The 19626-nt window shown below is 36.9% G+C and overlaps 1 protein-coding gene across 10 annotated transcripts in view; it reads right to left on the minus strand.

The window, feature by feature from the left end:
• Nucleotides 1–19626, minus strand: part of HERC1 (HECT and RLD domain containing E3 ubiquitin protein ligase family member 1) — a 189597-nt gene that overhangs the window by 25615 nt on the left and 144356 nt on the right. For 5 of the 10 annotated variants that reach the window (XM_073877158.1, XM_073877155.1, XM_073877154.1 and 2 more), the window contains exons 43-59: nt 18826–18950; nt 17607–17827; nt 16388–16660; nt 15598–15646; nt 14730–14930; nt 13941–14115; nt 11138–11408; nt 10788–11001; nt 9785–10044; nt 8562–8689; nt 7500–7627; nt 6111–6311; nt 4371–4501; nt 3415–3614; nt 2926–3031; nt 1304–1450; nt 637–738 (exon numbers count right to left, since the gene is read on the minus strand). In XM_073877158.1, coding sequence (XP_073733259.1) covers nt 637–738; nt 1304–1450; nt 2926–3031; nt 3415–3614; nt 4371–4501; nt 6111–6311; nt 7500–7627; nt 8562–8689; nt 9785–10044; nt 10788–11001; nt 11138–11408; nt 13941–14115; nt 14730–14930; nt 15598–15646; nt 16388–16660; nt 17607–17827; nt 18826–18950 — 2932 coding nt within the window. The remainder of the gene's footprint in view (nt 1–636; nt 739–1303; nt 1451–2925; nt 3032–3414; nt 3615–4370; nt 4502–6110; nt 6312–7499; nt 7628–8561; nt 8690–9784; nt 10045–10787; nt 11002–11137; nt 11409–13940; nt 14116–14729; nt 14931–15597; nt 15647–16387; nt 16661–17606; nt 17828–18825; nt 18951–19626) is intronic. The other 5 variants (XM_073877161.1, XM_073877159.1, XM_073877160.1 and 2 more) reach the window with 3 other exon arrangements.

Consider the following 19626-nt stretch of genomic DNA (forward strand, 5'->3'; position numbering starts at 1 on the left):
CAGCACTGTTCTAATTGTGGCTCTAGGATTTATTCTACAAAGGCCACCATTGCCTTGGCTATGATTCTATATTTTACTTCTAGTAAGACTGTTCATGCAGGTTTACGGTTCAATTTAAAAAAATCTTTTAACTAATAAAATGTAAATTAAAGTAGCACCTTGGCTCTATTCATTAAGGGTATGTCATATCAGAATTACTTCACAGCAGGGGGCTATTTTTTTTTTTTTAAACTAGAATATTATATTTGAAAGTCAAGATACATTTTGTATACTTGAGTTAAATGTTTCTGGTCCTCCTTTTTAGAAAAAATTCTTTTGAGACAGTTTAGTGCTACCTCAAAAAATCATGGCAGAAAGTAAAAATCCACTTTATGACTTCTGGTGGAAATTAAGTTGTTCAATAATTAAGCATTTTCACCAAAGTCTAGGGTATAGTAGGAAGAGTACTAGATTACAAATCAGGAGTCCTGGGCTAGTTTTCCTTCTGTCACTAAATAGTTATATTATCTTGGGCAGGTAATAAGCTCTCTGGCTATCCAGTTTTCTCCTCTTTTACGTAAAGCGGGCTGCTTAAACTATAATTCTAAGGTACCTTATAGACTTATACCCTAGAATTTTATGTAATTGCAAAATTACCTTTGATCTATTTGAGCAAGCAGCTACCCCAACATCTGGAATCCATACTGTGGTCTGAATAGCTCCAGAGCCTATCACAACAGTTTGCAAGACAGAGCCATCCTAAAATGAGATGTATTTATATCAGTACATATCACTTAACCTTAGTCTTTTTTTTTTTTTTTAAGATTTATTTATTTATTTTGAGAGAGAGAATATGCGCACAAGAGTGAGTGGCAGGGGTGGGGAGTAGAGGCATGAGCAAGGGGAGAAGGAGAGGGAGAGAATCCCAATCAGACTCCCTGCTGAGCACAGAGCCCAGCTCGGGGCTCAATCCCATGACCCCAAGATCATGACCTGAGCCAAAACGAAGTCGGATGTTTAACCCACTGAGCCACCCAGGTGCCCCAGTCCTTATTTACATTTTAAATTTATACTTCACATTCACAAAAACATATTCTAAAATCTACACCAGCTAAATTTATGTCCAATTACATAGCTACTCTCCAATTTTCTGGGATCTTTTCTAGATGACTTTGAAACTATATCAACAAGAAAAATTAAAGGGTAGAGAATTCTGAGAAGAGTTTCTTGAGTGTCCAAGATATTAGTACACAAAATATTCCTAAGATTAGTTGGGTTAAATTTTATCATATATAAGTTATAAAAATAACATCTATATTCTTACCCTTAAAGACCAAATGTTCATGAGCCCACCTAGTCCACCAGACACGAGGGCCAACCCATCAGAACTAAAGGCAACAGTCCGGACAGGGGTGATGTGTCCCCGCAGCTGATAAACACACTTGGCTCCGGTCGATTTCCTATATCCATCCTGCAATTTATTTTTATTTTTAATATATATTGAAATTAAAACAAATTTATAGATTCAAGATTTAGAATTCATTCTTGAAAATTTTCTATTTTTATAATTTAGCATAAAATTGGGGAGGAGGGAAGGACAACTCTCTCCTAAGGTTCAGCTTGAGAAAATAATATCAACCTGGTTCTCCTTTGCTCCTTTGGAGCTGAGTTTCATCTTTTTTTGACACACTTCCAAGTGAATTTCCTATTCTTCAAATTGGCAGAAATTACATTTCTAAAGCCTGACATTTCTAAGTTTTAATTATCCCTCAGAGATAGAAAAATTCTAACTTATGCTTTTTAATGGGTGTTTTAATTTTTAAATTTAGCTTTATGTAATTTTCATTTTTAGCGCCTAAAATTCATGAATTGCACATGTTGGTTCTCTATTAACCACATACTTCTTTTTGTTGGCCGATGGCTCTGACTGCCACATGGTGTCTATTTTCATGTTTGCTGTGCAGGTTTTAGAAGTGAGATAGGTGAGGCCTGTCCAAAGGGCTACTGTCTAGCACAAAGAGCAAATCAGATTTATCTCTAGTGCTTTTCCACATCCACTTCTGTGACATTTTCCTTCCATTAGTGAGCTATTTACTTCTCCCTCTTCACCCCTTTCTCCTTCTTCCTTCTAGTTATGACAGAGTATAATACCAGATGTATTTATTTACCCAAAGATGACATAAGGCATATTTCTTCCAGGGGTATTTGTATCATGAGCAAAAGAGAGAGCAACAGAGGATGCAAACTGTTAGCTCAGGGAGGCCATTTGACTGGCCACCTGGTGTCTTAAAGAATTTTAAGTCAGAGGCCAAGGTTCAGTATTGGGAGATTTTACTTAAAACACTGGATTTTTGACTTCTATCAGAAAAAAAATGAGACAATCTGGTAACAACAGTCTCATTTCTGGAGGGTGACAATCAAGTCTGTGGCAGCTGTGTCCTTTATAGGAAGCATGCATACTTCTAGGTTTTTTGTTTTTACCCTCTCCACACCTCTGACTCCCAGCTTCTAGATGGCCCTGTAAGCATCTATCTGAATTTGCAACCTCTGTTTAAGGTAAAGGAATTATTCTTCATAGGTAGAGTTTTGGTATCAGCAGGAGGCACTTTGGTTGGACGGGGGTGCTCCTGTGGTGCTATTTCAATGTACCGAAGACTTAACTTATGACAGTATCTGTAGTTTCCCATATATCCAGTCCCATAAATGATCACCACTCAATATTTCTTGACTATCTCGCTTTAACAAGCAAACATGCTGTCCTGACTTATAAAAAATAAAGCTAATTCAGAAAACACACAGAATATGACCATTGTTCATGTTTCCCTAATGGATCCTGTCCTTTTGCATACTAAGTATTGAGTATCTCAGTAGTCACAGAGGATTACTTGGATAACATATACTATCTATGGTTTCAGATAAGGTCTTCAAAAGCACCAGAACATTTACCTGGCAACTGGACTCCTGGTCCCACCATCCTTCTGAACTAGTCACACTGGCCTGTGTGATATCTTGTGGAATACGCCAAACACATACTAAGCCACTCTGACAGCCACTTAAAAAAATTGATCACAGAAAACCAAAACATGTCAATATGCAGAAGTAAATATATTTTCAAATAGCAATTAAGACCTGATAAAAACTACTACAATATTATTTTTAAAATTATTTATAATAGGTATGCTATAATCTTTTACAAGAAATACAAATAGAATCTATATTCTGCAACATCACACCCAGTTAAGGAGATCGCACAGCAAGTTCCACATTGGAAAACTGTTCTCTATTTGTCTAAGATCATCTTATGGTATTACACATTATAAGAACAGTAACGGGCAATAAGCCATTTAAGACTACTGTTACTAAGTAACAGTCTATACTTAATGTAAAAATTAAGATACACACACACACACACACACATACAAAATTAAAACATACGTAGCCATCAGTAAATGCAATTTGGATCCTTTCCCTGGGAGGCTGCACCAAGCGATGCCGTTTACAATAGATGGATGGCAGAGTGAATGTAGACAACGCCAGCATCCTGAAATAGGCCCCCAGAGTTTCACATTTTCTTCTTTGGCACATGTCATAAGAATATGACCTGTTGGGTCCCACTTCATACTAACAAGAGTATCCTTAAAATGGTAGGAAGAGAAAAAAATCATGGTAATGCTTCCTTCACAAACACTTTAAACTCAGTAATTTATGACCTATACTTCCATCACTCATTTATTTTGAAATCAACATTTTATGCAAATAAGATACTGTCATATCATTCCCAATCACTAGACCAACTCACCCTGTAATATAGTCTGCATTATATATATTTGCTGCAGCCAAAGTTCAGTAAATGTTAGCTGAATACATGAATTATGAAATTCTGATTCAGAAGGAATATTCATCTTTCATTAGCATTTTTAATAGTTTTGACTTGTAATCATTAAAATATGAAAAAGAAGAAACTTAAAAAAGAGGCACCCCTCATAACAAAATAGTGAATATTATGAGAATCTAAGACATATTGTGTGTTTATACGGTGGTCATCGCTGTGTTCTTCTGACACTTTTTTCCAACTCCTGCCTTCATGCACTAATGCCTCTGTAATCATCAGAACCGGCAACCTCTTTTTAAGGTAAAGGAATCATTCTTCAAAGATGGAGTTTCTAGCATTTGACAGGGTGTTTCTATTTCAGTTTTGGTTTTACTTCTTTCTTGGCTTGATGGCTTTCTTACACAGACTTTTCCATGCATATACATGGTCCAAAGACATTGTTAACAGTAGAATATCAAATCCTAAGTGCCTGATGTAAAACAGTTTAAAAAAACTAGTACCAAGCAATACTATATAATAAAAAACAAGAAAAAGTAACCATCTGGTAAAGATGCTTTACCTTATGTGCATCAATTAGAACAATGCCTCCTTTCTCAAGTGGTTCTTTTGTTCCCAGTAACAACTTTCCATCAAAATATCCCACTGCAAATGGTCTATCTTCACTGAACCAAGCAATGCAAGTTACAGACACTAACATGATAAAAACAAAAATTAAAAGAAAAAAAGACGTAAGTGACTCCTTTGTCATTATCTAACTTAAGACAGATTTTGCAACAAATATATGCTACCACAACCACTGCAAGTAAGTTCCCAGATCTTTAATGCATTTATTAGACAAAAGGTAGGCTAAGAGCAGGGATTCTGGGTAACCCACTTTAAAAGTGTTATTTATTTACTTATTTAAAAAGATTTTATTTATTTATGGGACAGAGAGAGAGAGAGAGAACACGAGCACATGCACAAGCAAGGGAGCGGCAGGCAGAGGGAGAAGCAGACTCCCCGCTGAGCAGGAAGCCTGATGCGGCTCGATCCCAAGATCTGGAGATCATGAACTGAGCCAAAGGCAGACACTTAACCAATTGAGCCATTCAGGTGCCCATAAAAGTGTTATTTATAAGTGAAAAGGACTACCCTCATTTTTAATCTTTCATTTTTTTCAGGTGATTATTGAAAAATTAAATTTCCTTGCTGATTCCAAGTCAGTATACTGGCTTCTTTCCTTTTGGACCAGAATCTACCATGAAACTGAGAAATGAAATAACCCATGTCATAGAAAGAAAATTACCTGTCCCTTCTTTTGCTTAATATTCCCTACTGTGTTCCCATATTCTAACTTACATGTTCCATTTCTAACAATCTATATTCATATTTGCTTCTTTAAATACATATAACCCTGGAAGGCTATAAGAGAGGTAAAAAAAAAAAAAAAGTGTTTATCTGTGGGAGTAGAATGGGGACATGGGAACTGAGTAGGTGGGAAAAAGACTTTTCACTTTAACTTAAACTTTAAAATTTTTCAACCCCATGAAGGCATTACCGATTTAAAAAAATTAAATTAGGGGCGCCTGGGTGACTCAGTCATTAAGCGTCTGCCTTCGGCTCAGGTCATGATCTCGGGGTCCTGAGATCGAGCCCTGCATCAGGCTCCCTGCCTGGCGGGAAGCCTGCTTCTCCCTCTCCCACTCCCCCTGCTGTGTTCCCTCTCCTGCTGTGTCTCTGTCAAATAAATAAATAAAATCTTTTAAAAAAATAAAAAAACAAATTAAATTTAAAAAACAAAACAAAACTCATTCTATCCTGCTAATAGAATACCATGTAAGCTGGGACTGTGATCTGTGAAATGCTCCCATCCCCCAAAACAGCTAACTATGTAGTAAGATAGGCCTAGGCATCCAAAGGGAACACAGAAAAAATAAATGAAGGTAGACTTCCTACGATTTCTTGTCACACCAGGAACTTCCCTCTGCCTCCTCCCATTTCCTCAATTTCACCTCTACCAATGATTATAATTTTTTTCTCTTGGACATTCCTAACTTTCAAGGGAGACTTGGAGCCCTACTCTAAGTGTTTAGATACTTAAACAAAGGATGAATGACATCTCATTCTGGCAGAGATGTATTACAGGTGCTGGAAGAGAAATATCTTTCAACTTGGTAACTAATTAAAATGAAATACCAACTGGAAAATTTAGAGAACAAAGCCAAAAGGAATTCAACATTTTTAAAAGCAAGTGCCAAAAAATTAAGTTTTCTTGATTGGGGGAATATATTCTCAGTTAGACACAAGTCCAGTCATTTACCATCCTTTCGATAGCAATGCTCCAATTCTCGACGGTGCATGGTTGATACATCAACAACTTCAATCAGTCCTAGAGATCCATCCATCCGTCCCACCAACAATAATTCTGGAGACTCTCCTGACCAGGCTGTAGCCGGACCTTCCTCTGGCCATGCCAGGGCAGATACCCAATGAGGCTGAATATCTACTAATCCCTTTCCTCCTAAAGTGGGAGAAAATATTAATAGTTGTTACTTATTTCTCAAAAACAGTAATACAAAAATAACTACTACTTAATTCTAATAGTACACTCAAGGCAGTCCCCAATTTCCTAATAGCCTAAGAATGAATATGACTACAAGGCAGGATTCTTCATTTATATACTACATATGATTATCAAATTCATAGGCTTTTCTGTAACTACTAATGGGACAAAAATGATAGCTTTATTAAAGAGGGAGTAAAGGAAAATATTCAGTGTAGAAATGTCAAATGCTTAAGTCCTTTCCTACAATTACTGATAATGAAAGTTCCCCACAGTTAAGGCTAGTTGTTCCTTCAAATATATGAAACAGAATAGCCATTCTTTAAATACGCAAAAACAAAAATATGGATAAGTCCAAGTTACAATAATGATTTTTACTTTTCAGACATGTTATTACAAATTGACAAGAGTTTGTACTTGTGAAATGAACAATTTTAATAAAAATACTTCAAGTGATTCAAAGAATCTACCACTAAAAATTCATAGCTCAAAGCCTATTCTGAACACTTATAGTAGTACATGAAAAGAATTTTTAGTTTATAGCTACCAGATTAGTTGAAACTCCTAGAAAGAAAAGTCAGGAAATGAGCATATCCTTTTTAATTAATTTTTTTAGAAAGATTTTATTTATTTATTTGTCAGAGCGATAGAGAAGGCGGGGGAAGCAGGGGGAGCTGCAGAGGCAGAGGGAGAAGCAGACTCCCCACGGAGCAGGAAGCCCGATGAGGGACTCGATCCTAAGACCCTGGCTCATAACCTGAGCCGAAAGCAGACACTTAACTGACTGAGCCACCCAGGCTTCCCCAATTAATTTTTAAAAAGACTTTATTTATTTGAGAGAGAGCATGAGGCAGGGGGAGGGGCAGAGGGAGAGGGAGAAGTAGAAGTAGATGCCCTGCTGAGCAGAGAGCTCGCATGAGGATCCATCCCAGGACCCTGGAATCATGACCCGAGCCGAAGGCAGACACTTAACTAACTAAGCCACCCAGGCGCCCCCATCATCCTCTTTAATTTAAACCAAAAAATGCATAGATCTACACAACTGACGAACAGACTGTGAGTCTCGAGGGTATTTGGACTCAGAAAGCTAAGAAAAAGGCTTAAAAAGTACCTTCAGTATTTTGCCAGTACTGGCATGACTCTTACCATTAACTTGCCAAATATTCACCATCTTTTCCAAGGCCCCAGCTAGGTATTTGCCACTGATACTCCAGGAAACAGGTGAGAAACTTGGATCACTGGGTGACCCCAGGCTTTCCTCAGCATCTCCTTCTCTAGAATATGAGAGACACATAGGGGATTCTAATCCTGATCATCCAAAAATATACTAAACCCCAAATCTTATTTTTTTTAAAGATTTTATTTATTTATTTGAGAGAGAGAGAATGAGAGATAGAGAGCACGAGAGGGAAGAGGGTCAGAGGGAGAAGCAGACTCCCTGCCGAGCAGGGAGCCTGATGTGGGACTCGATCCCGGGACTCCAGGATCATGACCTGAGCCGAAGGCAGTCGCTTAACCAACTGAGCCACCCAGGCGCCCTAAGTCCCAAATCTTAAAATAAAGGTTTCGTATGGACTAGAGTACATAATACAGATTCTTAATTTCGAAAGCCTGGCTAGCAGAATTTGACAATCACATATTCACTAGTGTTTATCACGATGTAAAAAATGTAGAATTACAAAAGAGTGATCCTTAGACTACTCATTTAATGTAGTGCTTACTTTGTCAACAAAGACATTCTGATTCTCCATGGGTTGTATATCTGGTTATTATTCAGAGTACATTGACTCTTGTTTGCCTAATCTCTAGGGAAGTTCTCAGAAAAGAAATACCTATAGCTAGCTATAAAACTATAAATGCTGTATATTCTGCTACAGAGGAAATATCATTAATTTAACTCCTAAATAATCCTTAAAGAATGATAGAAAATTAGGCTACTGTTTTATAGAATTTAATATTTATAATGCTAGCACAGTACACCTTGATTTAATTCTGAGTTAAGTCCAGATATTGATAGTTAAAATTTTTATTTTCTTAATTACTATCCTGGAAATTTAAAAACACGCTGGAGATATAGTAAGAATACTGTATAAGAAAAATTGTAATAAAGTTTAGTGACAATTTGATTATGTTAACACATCAAAAATGAAGCATGTCAAGATTCTCTTATTTTAAAAGTTACACATGAGAGCTGATGTTAGCACTCACAATCTGTTGAACACACAGGTTTGTTGCAGGGAATATTGCTTCTTGGTAACATTCCACACCCGGATGGTACCATCATTGCCACTTGTAGCTAAGAGTCCTTTTTTATTACACCAAACACAAGTCATTACCTAGAAAAGTTGGAGAAGTCCAACAATTTTTTTATTAAGTTTTTAATTTTAATTCCAGTATAGTTAACATAGTGTGTTATATTAGTTTCTGATGTACAACAGAACGATGCAACAACTCTGTACATTACTCAGTGCTCAGCAAAGTAAGTGTACTCTTAATCCCCATCACCTATTTCACTCATACCCTATCCACCTCCCCTCTGGAACCCTCTGTTTTTTCTCTATAGTTAAGAGTCTGTTTTTTGGCCTGTCTCTTTTTTATTCCTTTGTTCTTTGTTTTGTTTCTTAAATTCCACATAGGAGTGAAATCAAGGTATTTGTTTTTCTCTAATTTATTTCGCTTAGCATTATACTCTCTAGCTCCACCCATGTTATTGCAAATGGCAAGATTTCATTCTGAAAAAGTCCAACAATTTTAAGCAAGTTTTGATTCAAATGATTGTCATTCTCTATCAAATTTTTAAAAAAATCTACAAGGAAATTGTAAAAGAAAACCATTCATGTTATAACATAGTATACATGGTCTCACTCTTCTCTAACTGGCTTGTAAACATAAATCTATTTGTACGGCTTTAAAGTACTATGCCCAAACATTTGAGTTATTGAAGATAGTATTAGAATCTTTACTAAACATGTTTATTTAATTCAATAAAGTATAAATATTTCAACATATTTATACATTCTACAAAATAAACAGTACAGACTAAGAAGTGACTTTTAAATTGGTAAATCATGGAGATCAGTCTTCATTTCCTAAACACCCCTTGTCAATGTTCTGGAGTCTAGTGAGTTAAATTAAAATAGAACAATTTCTTTTCCTTTTGCATGGACAAGCCCTCATTTTTTGTGAGACAATTCCCTCGGTTTTCTTCTCATCCCCCATCTGATTTTTCTATTTGTATACTATTATGTCAACTTAAAGAGAAAGGAGAGCTTGTAACTACTAGACAAATATTGATAATTTTGTGTGTGTGTTTGTGAGAGACAGAGAGTGAGTGAGAGAGAGGCTAAGATCTGAACTTTGAGCTCTTTGAGAAGGAAAGAAACTATTTTCTTATAGAGGTGATTAACACACGTAGGGCTCAAAATACATACTCTGTTCTGATGAGCCTCCAACTTGATAAAGGAGCATTTTCTGAGATCTCCTCCCATATCGGCGAGTGTTTGGGGAGTAGTTTGGTTGTCACGGTCATGTGCAGCAAGAGTGCGCACAAGCTGTTGAGCAGCCCATTGCCTATGCTGTGAGGACAGCCTGGAGGACAGGCAGCAGGCTGCCAGGGCATTAGCCAGCTCCAGAGGGCCTACAGCAGAAGGATCATAGGAAGGATGGGCATACAATTGGGCAGTTAAACCTGCTTAAACAAAACAATGAAATGATGCCCAGGTAAGAGTTGGTGGTGGTAAACAAAAAAAATGGGTTAACCCATATCTTTTAAGAATTAAAACTTTTGCAAGCAATCATTTCACTAAGATATGCATACAAGGTATAAAGCATTTATTTCATATCACATTCTATAGTAAATCTGATTCATTGCAAATATACATTATATACATCAATCAATCGTCTTTGCTCTAAGGCCACACAGACTGAGAACGCAGCAGAAATGATTTTAAGGCAAGGGCAGAAGCAGCATGCCCTAAAAAAGTAAAAGTTTGGCTTCTGCTGCTCAAAAGTGATCATCACAGCCAGTCAAGGGGCTGTGCTGATAGATCCAAAAGCCTATCTATCTTGGCCAAATGGTCCTGATGAAGAGAAGGGTAGACAATAGTGATTAAAGAATCCCTTCAAACTGTTATCATCTTACGACAAAGAGAAAAATAGCACTATCTTTATCTAGGTTTTATTAAGGAAACCTAACCAGAATTATTATCTACTGGTGACTCAAACCATTATCTAATAGAATAATCCAATCAAACCAAGACAAATTTGATACATTTTCTAATATTTGTTTCCATGCACAATGAAAATATCTGAACTTAAGAAGTACACATGATGCTATGTAATTCATCACTTACAACTCTAAAACATGTTTTAAAAAGCATGAATCAAATTGGTTATAAGACTATATATTTAAATGGTAAATGGTATGCAACTTACCTTTTTTTTCAACTTCTGACTTATCATAGTTAGGTCTCAGTTTGGCCCCCTTGTCTGCTAGTAATGCCACAAGGGCCTGAGTTACAACAAAGTTTGGGGAGGTTACAAGCTTATTCTCTTCAGCAATTCCTCGGAGAAAGCTGGGTAGAAACTTTCGCTGAATTGGATCATCGACTGTGGTTAGATTTACACCTGTTGCAGCAGAAATCAAGTTCTGAAGAGGCAATTGGAACAAACAGATTTAATTTTTACATATAATTTTGGAACAAAAAGATTTCACCTCAAAAGGCTCTTTAAGAATTGGTCAGAAATAAGCAATTCAACAAGAAAAGCCCTGAAAACCAGCTCACCTGTGTACACAACTGCACCAGGAGTTTTGCAGCACTAGGAGTGTTTGATGCCAGACACCCCACCGCTGTGCTCAGATAAGCCAGGCAAGAGATGGGCTTACTGGCCTTGCTGTGCCCACCTCGAGAGCGTTCTGAGGGGCTGGCCATGGCAGAAGGGCTGGTGGAGAGGCCAGCTCTCCCTGCCGCAGCCAAGCACATTAATCGAACCAGGGTTCGGATATCTGTAAGCCCCAGAGATTCAAGACCAGCAGCCAGGCTACAACTGGAACCACTGCCAGGAAAGAAACACACTTCAGATGGATAAAGAAAACAGCTTTCTGAAGGGACCATTTGGAGCCCCACATATCATATCAAAGTACCAACAACAATATCACTAGTCATATATATCCTAAGAGAAGTCAAAAAATATTATGTAAGCTGGAAACTGTTATTGAAACTTTTAACACCTTTCTATTTTATATTAATTGAATATACGTGAAGCATAACTGAATTACCAAAGTATTATATACAGGAAAGTTCACAAATTATGAATTTTCAACAAACTGGACAATTCCATGTAATCATTTCCCAGATCAAGAAAAAGAACATTACCAATACCTCAGAAGCCTGCTTAAGCCATTCTCAGTCACTAGGCCCTCAAATGTTAACCAGGGCGCCTGGGTGGCTCAGTTGGTTAAGTGACTGCCTTCGGCTCAGGTCATGATCCTGGAGTCCCGGGATCGAGTCCCGCATCGGGCTCCCTGCTCAGTGGGGGGTCTGTTTCTCCCTCTGACCTTCTTCCCTCTCATGCTCTCTCTCTACCATTCTCTCTCTCTCTCAATAAATAAATAAAAATCTTAAAAAAAATAAAAAAATTTTAAAAAGGCCAACATTTAAAAAAAAATGTTAACCAGTAGTATTACTGACTTTTAAAGTCATAAATCAGTTTTGCCTGTTTTGAACTTTATATAAATAAGATACTGAAGTCTGTATTCTTTTGTGTCTGGCTTCTTTTGTTCAACATTATGCTTATTTATAAGATCCATGCTGTTGCTTTATAGCAGCAGACACCCATTTTCACGGACATAGTAATAAAATAGACCACAATTCATTTATCCATACTGATGACAATTAGGTGGTTTCCAGCACGGGGCTATTTTGAACAGCACTGCCACGAATGTTCTTGCTTATGTCTTTGGGTGCACATATATAAGCATTTCTGTTGAATATATACTCAGAAGTAGCTTTCTAGGTCATAGAGTATGTTAATATACACCTTTGGTTGGTACTATTTTCAGTTTTTCAAAGTAGCTGGACCAACTTATTTTCTCACTAGCAGTGTATGAGAGTTCTAGGGGCTCCAATCCTCCTGCTCACATTTTCCCCCCCAGTCTTTTAAATTTTAGCCATTCTGGTGGGTGTGGATTAATATCTCATTGGGTTTTCATTTTCGTTTTTCTGAAGACTACTGAGGTTGAACACCTCATTTTCCATGTTCACTGGCCATTTGGAGATCCTCTCATTTTGCATTTTCCCCATTTTTCTTTTGGGTTGTCTCTTTTTCTTATGGATTAATAGGAATTCTTTACATATTCTGTTGGCTATATACAATGTTAATTCTTCTCCCATTCAGTGGCTTGTTTTATTACTTTCTTTCTACTTTCTTAATGACTTCTACTAAACAGAAGTTCTTTTTTAATGTAGTCCAATTTATCAATCTTTTTATGATGAACACTTTTTGTGACTCGCTTAAGAAATCTCTGCCTATCCCAGATCAAGAATCAATTCTTCCTACCTTACAGAAACATTACTGATTTATCTTTCACATTTAGGTCTAAGGGCCACTTGGAAATACTTGTTTTATTTAGTGTGAGGTTGGAGCCAAGACTCACTTTTTCCTATGTGAATAAACCACCTGACCTAGCCCAAGTTATTATTTTTTAAAGATTTTTTATTTTATTTATTTGACAGAGAGAGACAGTGAGAGAAGGAACACAAGCAGGGGGAGTGGGAGAGGGAGAAGCAGGCTTCCTGTGGAGCAGGAGCCTGATGCAGGGCTCGATCCCAGGGTCCTGGGATCATGACCTCAGCCGAAGGCAGACACTTAACAACTGAGCCACCCAGGCGCCCCTAACCTAGCCCAAGTTACTGAAAAGACATCAATTCTGCATTGTTCTGTGTTATAAACACAATCATAAATCAAACTTATAAATCATGTGTTTATCTATATATGTGGGTTAGTTTCTAAACTCTCTCTCCTCCACTCTCCAAATGACCTATTCTTGAACCAATACCGGAGTCTCCTCTAAATTTTATTTTGAGTTTTTATTTCAGGGTCCTCCTGTCTTCACTGATTTATGGTTATATACCTTTGCTTAACCGGATCTTAAATGGATGTCTTTTACGAATTCTTGGCTTTCTTCCTTTTTAAATATAACATTCCACAATATGAACATGGCAGGAATCTCTATGATGGAATCTGCAGGTTGAAGTAGCTACACAGTTGGTCAATTTTGCAGAAAAATTCATTCAACCTTTTATTTTTATCTTGCACCAAATGGACTGATAGCCTTAGTATCCCATTTCAGATAATAAAAAATGTTTGCAGTTTACTCAGCTATTATAGTGGTGTTATTTTCTACCAAAAAGAGCTATGTATTTACTGACTGAATGAATAAAAATGATAACTATGTCTAACTTCTTTCATTCGACAGGAGATATTCAAGGTTCTAAAAACTCTATCTCATCCTCCCAAACAATATCAGATTCCGGTCTAATATATACTAGAAACTAACAGCATCACTTGACACAAAATAATACTCACCTGACTGAGAGAAGAGACAGAGCTCTCATTACCATGGTTCTTGCCAGAAGAACCTGAGCAGCCGCAGTCACTCTCCTTAAAGCCACCACCCGGTCATGAGGGTTTGCTAAAGCAGCTGCCTGCTCACCTAGTGTTATTCTTCCAGAGGAACTCTTTTCTACAGAGCCATGGCAACCTGAAAAACATATCCAGACTATTGAAAATTTTTCCATCTCGGCTCTGGGCTGCAAGGAAACACAGCAAACCAATGTACTTTGTTCATTTGGACTTAGTTACACAGAAAATTCCTCAGGAGAAGTAAATATTTCTAAGGCAATAATCTATTATATATGTTTCTTAAAATATTTTGGTTTTATTTATTTTGCTCATATATCATTTCTACTAACAAATAAAGGAAAGATATAGTTTTTAAAATATGCTTTGAGTACAAGAGAAAAGGCTGAGTCATCAATACTAATTCTTTATTTTGTATTCCCGATAGCAAAAGTTACCCATACCCTCTCATGCAAATAAAAAAAAACACTGCCAAATTGTTTTTAGTCAGTTCCAGGATTCCCTTATCACAATAAATACAAAAAATAATCATACTCATATTTTATAAATTTTCTTTTTATCACTTCAATATTTCATAAAAACAAAAAATAAAAAATACTACATTATACCTTCAAAATGTTAAAACAACTGGCTAACATCCCTTGATGGGGTGGAACAATGTGTTATTATTTACCACCTAAGAAACAAATTAATATAGACTCTATAAAATCCACGCCAATTAGCATTTCAGTTTACCTATTTGCATCAAAGTCTCTTCCATACTGTTGGTAGCAGTTACCATTGCTACCGATGCTCCCAAGGGATCACTGTCAGGGAACTGAACTGGTTCTGGTACAATGCGTCGGTCGTTTAAACCAAGTGGTCCAGCAAGTAATTCAAATTCTTCTTCACCCGTTAGCTTTTCATCTTCATCAACATCCAGCATGTCCCAGTCTTCTGGAATTTAAATAAATAAATGTATGGTAGGTGAATATAAACATGACACAACTCTACTGGCAATGGTTACTATGAGATATGTCTAAAATGCAGATGGACAGAAAGCCCAGTGCCCACAAAATGAATTATGGTGCCGTCTCCTTGGTGACCCAACCAAAGTGCACTCCTGAGGCACAGTGAGAGTCTAAGGGAAAAGGAGCCAGAGCAGCCAAACCCACTTAAAGCAATAGCAAACATTACAGCTGGTAATGGAGGTTTCAACTAATACAAGCTATTGTTATGGGGTCAACAAAGACTTCTTAACCCTGTCCATAATCATTACAGAATCAGTTATTTCAAGGAAACGAATGCTCCAGATAAATTCATGCTGTCTTCAATTTTTTATTTTTTATTTTTCTCAATTAGAGAAAAAAATTGAAAAAAAATATGCCATACAGAGATAAACATTCTGTGGTCAAGCTAGTATTTGAATCCAGGTCCTTTTCCTTTGGTCTTAAGAACTAGGGCTGTTGCTTTCAAACTACCTTGAGCTTTTTACAGAAAGTTTTAAGTTAACATGTACCTAAATACAAACACATACACATAAAGGTAAATTTTAGTAACAGATGTTAAGCAGAAGGTATATATAAAAACACATGTAAAATAAAGAAGCTCTCGAAACAACTACCTTCATACACACTGTCCTGCTTGCCAATTAGATCTGGAGCTTGTCCCTTGTACCTGCACCAAACATGAAGAACATTGTATCTTTATACAGAACAGTTAGTACCCAAAAATGCAAATTAAGGCATTAGAACATTTTAAAAGGTCATTAATAAAGCAACACAAAATAAAAGTGTTTCATGTTATGGACTAATAAAAACTACTGGTATGTAGGTTCACACAGGTTTACAAAAATCAGTGACTATTTTACCAAATTACTGGGGAGGTTTCTGGGTCACCTACAACAACTCTTAATCAAAACCTATTCCAGAATGCCGTAAAGATTTTAACAGTTGTCAATAAGGGCAAAAATCCTATTCACTACAGATGAATTGCTATTCAAGGATATAAAGAAGTAATGTTTTCATGGAAGCTCATTTAATCTATTTTTTTTATCAATAAAAAGATCTTAATTAAGAGGTCAAAAATAGGGTAAAAAACACCAATGTGAAAAACTGACCATAAGCTTCCTGAAGGTTAAGGCAAGGGTCCTGCTCAGAACTTGCCAACAAGTCAAAGGTTAATGGAATCAAACTCCAGTGAAGAATCTGTTCCTAGGCTACAGGCTCCCAGCTCTGGCAAAGCATGAATTCCTCAACCTCCTCCATCCTTCCTGACCTCAATTCAGCAATCATGGGACTTAAGGAAAGGTTAAGTGTAACTCTTCACATGAAAAAAGCTGTAATTCCCATGTCTTTATGAGAGATACTTTATACTCTTCATTCAGAGGGTTTGGATATCTATACAATTTCAAGGTACCTTTCAGAAGTTGTTGTCTTGGATTTGGTCTTCAGGGCTAAGTACTTCTCCCTGCAGCTGCCACACAGCAGGTAGTATGGATTTCCACTCCCACATTCACCACCAAACCAGCCATCCACGTAGGAGCCGTTGCTGCGGTAGCCCTGGCGGTTTGCACTGCGCCCACAGCCAGGGTGATTTCTCTTCATGTGCTGATTGAAACTGACAACGCTGCATTCACACAGTTCACACACCACCACTTCTTCCCTGTCTTCAGACTCACAAACATGCTGCACAAAATTTCATATCAAATTATTAGTCAATTTAACATAAAATTAAGAGAGGAAAATAGATATTTATATATTAATGACTTTGTTTACATATGCTAGAGTATTTGCAGGATGTTCATTAATGTTACATAACAAATTTCTTTCAAATCAGAATTTAGATCTCACGATCTGAAGGTGTTGTTTGCCCTTTCTCAATCTAGTAAGTTATAATAAAGGTAACTCACTATCCTACTGAGAGGAGTTAATAAAAATGACAATTAGCCCTATCTCAAATGATTTTTAAAAAAATCCTAATAAAGCTACTTTTCATCTGGCCATAACATGCATATCTCTTATCTGAATTTCTAAGAAATCATTCGGATTCATTTATCTTATTAACTTAATATAGTAGATGCTCTTTTCTGTAGGACTTAGACCTGTGAAGTTTTCAGTCTCCCTGCTACAAAAACATAATGCTAAACAATGAAAACATACAAACCCATCATGTACCCTGGCCCTGGATGGAAGCAGTTACAAGACCTAGGTGGCACTGGTTGTTAGAATGAGGCATTACAGTGATTAAGTGGAACCTACGAAGGAGAAGAGCATGCATTCAGACAGCAAGGTGAGCACAGCAGCCATGTTCTACACCCAGCACAGCTGACTAGGACCTGATGCCTGTTTTGTAATCTATCTTTGATATTATAATCAAATATTACCATTATATGGCTCTATTCATCTAGTCTGGGAAGAGAAGCAATAAAATCGCACAGAGAAAGCAAGAGAGACTTTTTCTTATTAGTTTGTAGGTATCAAAGTAACATCAAGCGTTAGAGCCCCAAACGTTAGGATGAGATGTAAGACTTTTCAGAGTGTAACAACTCTAGGCAAGGCTGTTGTTAGTAAGTTGTATGAACAGGAGGGCAGGAAAATAAGTCAGAGCAGCCCCCGCTGCAATCACACACACCCAGGTAGGCCAATCCAGTACCTCTGGGATCCACATTCCCAGAATATCATTGTCACTGGTCAGGTCTTGTCCAAACATAGCTTCCATCGCTTCATCATCAAGATCAATTTCCAATTCCTCATCTAAATTAAAGTCATACAGCGCCCCTGGGTCTTGCTGCAAAGATATTCCTTCTCTCCGACTTTGATTCCTGTGGGCCTGCACAGAGCGGTATAACCCCGCTCAGAACAAAACAAGAAAGGCATTTTATTTGCATGTATAAAGTAATTCTAAATATTTCGCCAGTTCTTAACCGCCATACATGCAGGAAAGAGCCTAGCTCAGCTGATTTACTGGATTCCAGGCCATAAACATAAAATTTTACCTATCACATTTGTTTCCTCTCTGTAAAATGGGGAAGAGCACTCCTAACTCACAGGGCTGTTAACAGGTTTAAATAAAATAATCCATGTAAAATACTTCATAATGTAATACAGAAAAACACTCAATAAATATGGGCTGTTATTATTCTTTTAGGGTTATTTTTTTTTAATCAGTCCCTTTCACTATATATAAACTACACATCCTATATTTTCTAGCTCAATCTCAACTTCTGTTACCATAAATTACTGAAAAATTATTCACGTTTTAATAGTTCAAAGATCAAATGCTATTTTAACACATCACATATCCTAGTTTTTAGTTTGGAAAATATGTTCCCCTATAAATTACACTTCACATATCTAGAGCATAATACTGCAAGTATTTTACTAAAGTAGCAATGGAATTTATTTTTGCTTATCTAGGGCCTTACTTACTAGTTTAGCCCTAAGGCCCAGAGGACATCAGAAAAGCCAGTGCCTACTTTGGCACAGTGCTCTTTTCAGCTCCTTCTCACTATTAATGTTAAACTTTAAACATGCATCTTCACTTCTTAAAGTATAAATTGCTTGACAGCAGAAAGCATATTCAGGAAAAATCTCAGGATCTACAAGTAACCAGTATAGACTTTTGTACCCAGAGGAAGCTTAAAAATAAATCTATGAACGTATGCTGTGACTTCAATACAAAATTATGTAAATAGATAGTAAAAATGCAAATAGCTACTCTCTGTTAATGTGGAGGAACTGAGTACTTAGTATCATTAGTTTACATCTTCTTTAATGTTGCTTTCACACTGATTTTCAAATATAAACTATATGACTTTTACCATCAGAAGGATGTGAAACATATTAATTACCTGCTCTTGCTAGCAATGTGCGAGCAGCTAAATCAAACTTGTGCCTTCTTGTTACTGCTGAGCGACCCCTAGCTGGTGGTCCACTTCCAGAAGCTGCATTCTCTGTATGGTCCAGATTATCAGGACTACAAGTACAAATTAGAAAGCAACACAAATTTTTAAGAACCACCATAAATGGAAAGCACAAGCACAAGCTCACTTTTGGTATTGCGTTTTCCTCCAAACAGTATCAAGAATAAAATATATTTACAATAAAACTGAAACATATCTTGTCCTTGGAAAAGCTCCTAAATTATAAATATGTCATATTGCCCTGAGCAGTAATTTTATCTATTTTTTTTTTTACTTTATTTTTTAAGTAGGCTCTATGCCCAACATAAAACTTGAACTCATGACCCTAACATCAAGAATTGCATGCTCCACTGACTGAGCCCGGCCAGGCACCCCTATCTAATTATGAATTATGCCAACAAGGAAATGATGCCTAATGCATGTTCAAATCCAAACGAGATCAATGGTTTTAATTAAATTCTAAATGATTAAATACTTAAATTTGAAATGACTGAGAATCCCTGCCTATGAGAAACATATTTCAAAATAAGTTATGAAAATATCCACTGAGCTTGTCAGAAAATATCTGCATATTACAGAAGACACAAGCCTTGTTAACAAAATGACTTCATGGGCTACAAAGAAAAATGAAGACTTGGGCGCCTGGATGGCTCAGTTGGTTAAGCGACTGCCTTCGGCTCAGGTCGTGATCCTGGAGTCCCGGGATCGAGTCCCACATCAGGCTCCCTG

This window comes from Callorhinus ursinus, unplaced genomic scaffold, assembly GCF_003265705.2.
Source record: "Callorhinus ursinus isolate GAN/ISIS: 27379988/994484 unplaced genomic scaffold, GSC_fseal_2.0 scaffold25, whole genome shotgun sequence".
NCBI lineage: Eukaryota > Metazoa > Chordata > Mammalia > Carnivora > Otariidae > Callorhinus > Callorhinus ursinus.